Below are 8,013 nucleotides of genomic sequence, written 5' to 3' on the forward strand. Positions count from 1 at the left end.
TGAAACGAAGCACTCATTGGCAGCTGGGTCGGTTTCTATTTATATATTCTATTATATATTTATATAACATGAAAACGCTCGACAATACAACATTTCACGGTCGATGTTTTTAGGTTGAATGATGCTTGCTCAAATCCCTCAGATCACGAAGGCCGACACCTTAAGAATTTGTAGTTTCTGTGAAAACAATCCCGCTGAGGGAATTTCCCATCAGGCGATTGATGAGGCTGCCTTGAAGCCGGTGTGGTTAAGAAGATGCGGGTCCTTATGATACATGATAATTTTTTTCCCTCGCTCGTTGCAACATGGCTGTGCTCCGTCGATGCTCGTAGCTGCCGATACCGGCCTGCGGCTTTTTCCGTAAAGCGGCTCGGTTCGTGGAGGCAGCAGGCGAAGCTTTGGTCGTCGCAGGTTTCGGGCTCGGCAGCGGAGTGCGGACATGAATGTGTCCGGAGCAGAGTAGTCTCTGGTGAGGGGAGGAAAGCAGGGGGGGAGTAGAGGTGGCTCGCTGCGACGCAGTCCTTTTCGCAGCATCAGTGGCCGTCTGTGCGCCGCGTTTTCACCGAGCACACTTCGTCCCTTTTGTCTGGAACTTCTCTCAAGTTCATTTTAGTCCGAATGAGCGGACGTGTTCATGTGCGCGCGCATGGGGATGGCACAACAACGTGATGCGCGCTCCTTCGTCAGGTTTAGTGTGTCTGTGTCTGAGCGGTGTGTCCGGTGAGAGGGAGGACTGCGGCGGCTCTGCTCTCCTTGACTCCCCGGCCCATCGCCCTGAAAAGACCGACACTAACGCGTTTATCTAATGCTCACGTGTTGAAAGCGCCGTTATTTTAGCATCACCTGGTTGCTGCTTGTGTATCAGGAGAGAAGTTTCATGCTGATATTTTTTAAACGTTTCTTTTTCACTGCATGTGTCTCTTCCATATGGAAGTTAACACCCTGTTCAGTGATGCTTGATTTCTGTTTAAAACATCCATTGATTATAGTCTCCTGCCACTTTCATTTTAAAAGAAATTTAAATGATATTTTTTCCCCATGATAAGAGTCTTATTTTGTTTCCTCTTTTTCTGCTCATCTGTATTTTTCATTCTACACAGACAGGGGAAGGAGACTAATATGGCAGAGTCTGAGAGGCTTCCAGAGACCAGCGAGGAGGTAAGACACCCCTGAAGATTAATGAATCATCTTGGTCCTCAAAGCAGTCTGTAGCTGAGGACTTGATGGATGGACCCATTTGTGCCTATAAGGTTGCATCTGTTTTGGTTGGAACGTAGTTTTTTATTAGCCTGAATACACTGTAGGTCATTTGATTATGTTTAACTTCTTCAATGAAGATGTAGTGTTAGAATGTATGTAGGAAGTTAAATCCTTTAAGTTGGCTATTTGTGAAACCTTTGTTGCCACTATCACCCCAAATGATTGCTTTGTTATAAAGGTGCTCATTCCTCTTCCATTGCCCTCATTGGTTACCTGCATACTACCTCTGAACTACTACTACTTCTACTGCTACACCTGTTCCACTACCCCCAAGAATCCACAGCTGACTACAGCTGAACCCCAGAGGGTGCACCGCAGAGGGACACTCCTGGAAATAAAGACTGACTTATTTTCATGGATACGGTTGGCAATGGCTTTTTAGCTGACCAGACACTTCAAAAAAGGGGTCAGCTTGTCAGTGGCCACCTCCTTTAACCTTTTATGTGACCTTGCAAGCTTAAACTCAAGCCAGAACAGAGACAGTTAAGAAAGTATGTTCACATCAAGCCAAGGCCGCTGTGAAATCCTCTCAGTCTGAGTAGTTTTCAGATTGTTCCACTTTGAGGTGCTTGTACTGCATTTACAAAGAAATGTGGGATATTATGGATATTTCATTTAACATGAAGGGTGAATTGTAACGTGCATGCAATGGACATTGTGGATTTTATTAACTCATGGAATGAGTTTCAGATTTCTCCTTCAAATACCCTCCTTGGATATGAAATGAGTTTTGAAAGAGACAAAGTCTTTTATCTGGACTCAATGGACTGCAGTTTTTAAGTGGACAGAGGAAGGCTCTGCCACCATCTTTCTACAACAGTCTTTGCAAGATTTTTGCTGTTTTTCTGACTCAAAGTGAAGCTCCTCCAATAGAACTGAAATTAAAATCACAATTGCGGATTTATGTGCACAATGACTATTGACATTACTCATCTGGTCTGAAACTATTACTACAGCTTGAAATGACTTATGACAAAGCACCTGAGGATGACTGCTTTGGCCAAAAGCACCTCCAAGCCCTTACGCAAATGAACTATTGAAACCATCCTGCCAGCCAACCAGCTTTCAGATTTCCATCCAAACATCTCAGCCACCTTTTGATTGGACCCTTGTTGCCTAGATACAGTACATGCAGTCGTGATTGGGCCATATCCAACCCAGTAAGGATCAGGTGTCAGTGGTACAGCGAATAAATGGATCTTTACCCAATGTTAAATTTCCTACAATTATTCAGAAATTTTGTCTCCAGTCAAAACAACAGTACTATAGTATTTGCTGGGAGACATGTTTGACATTTATGTTTCTTATACTGGTTACTGCAGTTTAATCAAAATTGTTCTAAAGGACTATCTATCTAATTTATTATTATTATTATTTTTTTTTTTACAAATCTTGTTATTTTGGTCAACTTTTACGTTGGCGTGAAAGAAATCTAATACAATTAATGTCTCCTTTTCCACAAAGTCAAATGACAAAATTTTAGCTATGACATTTAAACTGCAGTATTTCCACCAGATAACTGATTGTTTGATAGACTGCAACTACTGTTTACACTTGAAGGCAAGCTATATTCAGGAATAGATTCACATTATCAAATTACTTTGAATGGCACACCCTTAACAATGTGATGCCACCACTAGGCTTACATTTGAAAAAGACCCAGCACAGCAATTTCTATCATTCAAGTCCCTTTTTGTCCCACCTCCTGTTATTGTTCCACTTTTCCTCTGACCTGTCCTTAACCATTTATTTCTGTCCATGCTGTCAGTGTCTCACCGCTCCCATGTATCTTGGGTTGTTTTTATCTTCTTGTATTTCAGACACCAAAGGCTTTTGCAGCTCGTAAGATCTCTCTTAGCAGTAAGTGCACTCTCCTTACTCCTTTTTTTTCCCCAGCACTTGTTACTGATCACTATTAATAAATTTATGCCCAATTTTATCTACTTTAATAATCATGACATTTATATGGCCATTTGACATTTTGTGAATGTTTGGCAAGTTGGTTGATTAAATATGTACATGGTACATGGGTTGTGGCTCAGTTGATTGAGACTAATTTCAGAGATTTGCAATTGTTTCAAGCTTAACTTTTTAAAAGATGCAAGCCAAATATGCTAACGCTAAGTATTGCATGTCTCAAGGAAATTAATGACTTTTTCTGTTTCCCCCCAAACCCCACCCACCCTGACACACAATTCTAGGCAACAAATTGTCCCCAGTAAGTGCAGAGAGTGAGCAGGAGTCTGGGGCTGCAGGTGGCCGCAAAAGGAGGTGGGGATCGAGCACTGCTGTCACTGCAAAGAAACCTTCCATCAGCATCACTACAGACTCACTCAAGGTACTTCCATCCTTGCAGCATTGTAAGACAAACATAGATGCACTATTAGTCTTTTGCACCAGCTCTGTCTTCTGTGTTGAATGTAGCTGGCACATGCATCATCTATGTCCTTTGCCCTTAGTCTTTGATCCCAGACATCCGGCCGTGTCTTGGCCAGGAGGCAATCGTGGAGCTGCACCCGGAGGAAGCTGTCCTCTCTGGGATTGAGGATGAAGAGAGGGAACGTTCTGACCAGGACCTTCAGATCCGTCGCACTGTCACGCAGGTCAGGCTACAATTTACCTTTTTAATGAGCAAGAGAATAGTCTCTTCTGTGAAAATTTAACTGCTTTTCAGGAAAGGCTGATCTTAAATTCTTATGGAGAGTTCTTTGTATTGATGTCTTTTCCTTGCAGGTGGTGCACTCTGACAGCCAGGAGAATGGCCAGAAAGATGCGAAGAGGAGCAGACACGAGGAGTTGGAGGAAGAAGATCTACAGGGAGAAGAAGAAAAAACAAGGGTGCCTGAGGAAAAAATGGACACTTCATTCCATGAAGCAGTGGAAACACAATCACCTACACATACCAGCCATGATGTAGAAATCAACACTGGTAAGACATAATAATAATAATTTATATCTAGCTGGAGCCATCAAAATGAATTCCTTGAATGTAGTAATTTACCTTTTTTTTGTTTTGTTTTTTTGTTTTGATAACCACAGCAGCAAAAACATAATCTGCATGCTGTTTCACACTGAGCTCGTTTCTTTTCCCTTTCAGAAGTATAGGTAACAGATGATATTTGAAATGTGGTTATTTTTTTCAGTACATTATGTGTACTTCAATACTGACTTTATCCGTTGTATGTACAAGTGACCCCCAGCGATACCCTCATTCGACGCTCCATAAGCCAACAGAAAACTGGCGTGTCCATCACAATCGATGACCCTGTTCGCACAGCACGCCAGCCTTCACCACCTCGTGGAAAAGTCTCCAACATTGTTCATGTCTGCAACCTGGTGAGAGAGGACTTAATTTGAACCAAATTTTTTTTAACTCTTTGTCAAGCCTACTTTGACTCTGATGACTGAAGGTATGGTTTAATGGGGCTTTGATGTAATCCAATTTGAACTCAGTAAATTTAGACTTATTTAAAAGTACCTGCCACAATTGTTTTTAAATGGTAAAATTAAAAATCAGCACCGGCTAAAAGTGTTTCTACTGGAATAAACTTTGCGAGCCAGATTTAGAGATTGTTTAATAATTTTACCACTTCTACTGCTAATTTGCCTTAATTGAGACTGCTGAGACCTTTTTTTTAACCACTGAAATTACTTATATAGATGAAAAACTTCATAAAAAAAACGAGCATGTGATTTATTTAGTCTCCAGGCCTGTAACAGTATGACATCTCATGCAGTGGCTTCTGACACACACATAATTCTAGTTATAGTGTTGAATTTGTCAAGAAAAATCTAAATTGATTCCAGGATCATTCTTGAGTTCAGTTCAAGATTTTTTTTTATCACCGTTTATAAACCTCTGTATCTCCTGTAACAGCTGTTCATATAGTTTCATGGATTTCACTGCATCTTTTGTAGGCCTAACCAGTTCAGTTACTTTCTTAGGAATTTCACATAGATATTGTTTAAAATGTTTTAATCAGGTTAATGTTTTTAAATGCATTATGATTTCTATTAAGTTGCCATTTTTTTCCTCACAGTTATTGAACTGCTCTATATTTTGTTTAGGTGAGGCCTTTCACTTTGGGGCAGCTTAAGGAGCTACTCAGCCGAACTGGCACTCTGGTGGATGAGGGCTTCTGGATTGACAAAATCAAGTCTCACTGTTATGTCACTGTAAGTTACTACATGCATGTACCTTCTTTGATTGGGTTGTTGGTATGAGTTGGTTCTTCTACCCTATGGACAGCTACCTCTCTGTAATGGAGACATTGCCTTCTCCCTGTGTTTAGTACTCTAGTTCAGAGGAGGCTGTTGCCACACGGGAAGCTCTTCATGGAGTGAAGTGGCCTCAGAGTAACCCCAAAGTCCTTAGTGTGGATTTCTGTCAGCAAGATGAGGTAAGATATTTTTGTTGTCAGGCTCTTTTTTTCTCTTGAGTCTCTTATGTTAACATACCTTTGCTTTGTAGCTGGACTTCCACAAAGGCCTGGGTGCAGGTGACAGACCTGGTGCTGAGGAGCAGGGTCCTGGCCGTGGTCGAACATCAGGCGTGCCTTCCCTCCTCCCTGAGCGTGACCAGTGGGCTGAACGTGAGCGTGAAATGGAGCGTCGGGAGAGGGCCAGAGCAGAGCGGGAGTGGGATCGTGACAAGGTCAGAGAGTTTGGGAAACCTGGTGAAGAGAAGGAGGGAGGTCCCCGAAGATCACGCTCTCGTGAGAGACGACGTAAGGAGAGAGGAAAGAGCAAGGACAAGAAGACTGAAAAGAAGGGTAAGATGTGTGGTCATGGGTTTTCCTATATTTACATTAGAATTAGAGGAGACCTGTGCTTTATCTTATGTTTTCTTTGGCAGAGAAAGCAGCAGAGGATCCTCCGGCAAAGCTGCTTGATGATCTATTCCGCAAAACTAAAGCAGCTCCTTGTATATATTGGCTTCCACTTACAGAGGAACAGGTGAGAGACAGACAAGTTCATACTGTTTACTTGCTGCTTTTAATATCATAAATACTTAGTATATGACCCAGACATCTGATTCAAGTAGTCTTACTCTATATTTTCTTCCCTTCAGTTTGTTCAGCGAGAAGCTGCCAGAGCAGAGCGGATGAAGGAGCGTGAGAAACGGAGGAAGGAACAAGAGGAAGAGGAGGAGAAAAAAAGGGAAGAGGAACGCAAGGAGAGGATGAAACCTGGAGGTGGTGCAACTGGAGACCGGAGTGAGGGTGAGAAGGAGAAGGAGAAGGACAAGGACAGAGAAAGAGAGAGGGACAGAGACAGAGGTAGAGACAGAGACAGAGACAGAGAAAGGGAGAGGGAAAGGGAGAGGGAAAATGACAAACGCAGGGATGGCTACCGTAGGCCAGGGGGCAGCGGAGTAGGTGGGGGCCGGCGTTCACGTAGCCGCAGTGACCCACGAGAAAGACGGCGCTAATGGCAAGTCAACTGATGAACTGTCCGAGAGACCCTCTTCCATTTGCCTTTCACTACATGTACTTGGTTACAACTAAGACCCAACAGAGGACCAACTGATGTCGTCACCAACTCTCAAATTTTAACCTTTTTTAAAGCACAGCTACACCTACACAGTAATGCTTAAACGGGACCATGATTTTTTGCAGTGTTCTTTCCCAGAGTGCTGTACGTTTTGCTCCTGTCAAGGTTTTATATATTTTTTTCATACATTTGCCTTTTTTCCTTGGTCTTTGCTTTGACGGCATAGCAGTATGGCACACTGGGTAATTTTGATCAATTCCCCTAATGTTCCACACTTGCAACAAAGTGTAGGTGCCATTTATGATTTGCAATCAATTGCCATCGCCTCAGTGTTTTAACAGCTCTGCAGTTTGGATGAGGAATCCTTTTGTTGCTGCACTTAGTCCGAGGTTCTCCTTGCCAGTCCTGCCTAATGAGAAAACCCAGTCCAGAGGGCAGAGGCTTGCATAAATCTGAAAATATTGGAATATGTGTGTTTGGCATTTTGTACAGACAGAGAGTAATCAAAATCAAGTCTTTATATGAGGCAGCTCTGGGGTATATTTGGACAGATGTGGAATAACTACTAAGGCAGTGCAGCGCTTGTCTCTCCCTCAGTTCAGTTAGAGATGAGACAAGTCTCTGTGGGAGAGAATATACGTCTTTCGCACCTCTCAAGTTATGATCATGTTCTTATCATTGATTCTCTTTTCTCTTCCTCCAGTTCTCTTACCCTGTAGTGTTGATACAGGCCCAAGAGGGGAGGTTGCATTATTTCCTCACCAATGGTTTTAATATTGTTTTTTAATCGTTATTTTATCATTTATTACAAAGTTTGCGTTTGCTTTTTTTTTTTTTTTTTATTTCTTTGAGTACGCCTATCAGTGGTGAATGTACAAATAATAAAAATTGAAGTTTGAAATTATTGCGATGTTTGTTTTTCCATTCTGCCTGTTGATGAAATTAGCCCTAACCCTGTTTATTTTTTTTTCCTACTATTTTTTTATTTATCTCCTCTCTAGCAGCGTTGGTTAATTTCTTTGCATAGAGAGATGCTGAGTGTAGCGCTCAGGCTAACTACCCACTGTGAATATCAACTCAGTGGTTGCACTATGAATCCACAAGGTGTCAGTCACACCACATTGTGGATTAGCTCAGTCATGAAATTTGATTTTAGGCGCTCAAGAGAATATGTTGCCAACTTCCCTGGTGGCTATTCTGGCAGATGCCCTTTTCCCTCAGTGCTTGCTCAAAGCAGTGACCAGTGGCATTTTCTTGCAT

The 8,013-nt window shown here is 42.2% G+C and overlaps 1 protein-coding gene across 1 annotated transcript in view; it reads left to right on the forward strand.

Annotated features, from left to right (window-relative positions):
* acin1a (apoptotic chromatin condensation inducer 1a) overlaps positions 1-6,711 on the forward strand; it is a 14,705-nt gene extending 7,994 nt beyond the window's left edge. The window contains exons 8-18 of the mRNA XM_029524465.1: positions 1,101-1,158; positions 3,081-3,120; positions 3,462-3,598; positions 3,720-3,863; positions 3,994-4,189; positions 4,451-4,596; positions 5,329-5,436; positions 5,553-5,660; positions 5,732-6,032; positions 6,116-6,216; positions 6,332-6,711. Of these exons, the coding sequence (XP_029380325.1) occupies positions 1,101-1,158; positions 3,081-3,120; positions 3,462-3,598; positions 3,720-3,863; positions 3,994-4,189; positions 4,451-4,596; positions 5,329-5,436; positions 5,553-5,660; positions 5,732-6,032; positions 6,116-6,216; positions 6,332-6,691 (1,699 nt within the window). The 3' untranslated portion in view covers positions 6,692-6,711. The remainder of the gene's footprint in view (positions 1-1,100; positions 1,159-3,080; positions 3,121-3,461; positions 3,599-3,719; positions 3,864-3,993; positions 4,190-4,450; positions 4,597-5,328; positions 5,437-5,552; positions 5,661-5,731; positions 6,033-6,115; positions 6,217-6,331) is intronic.
* Positions 6,712-8,013: the final 1,302 nt, after the last annotated feature.

This window comes from Echeneis naucrates, chromosome 17 (assembly GCF_900963305.1).
Source record: "Echeneis naucrates chromosome 17, fEcheNa1.1, whole genome shotgun sequence".
NCBI classification, from domain to species: domain Eukaryota; kingdom Metazoa; phylum Chordata; class Actinopteri; order Carangiformes; family Echeneidae; genus Echeneis; species Echeneis naucrates.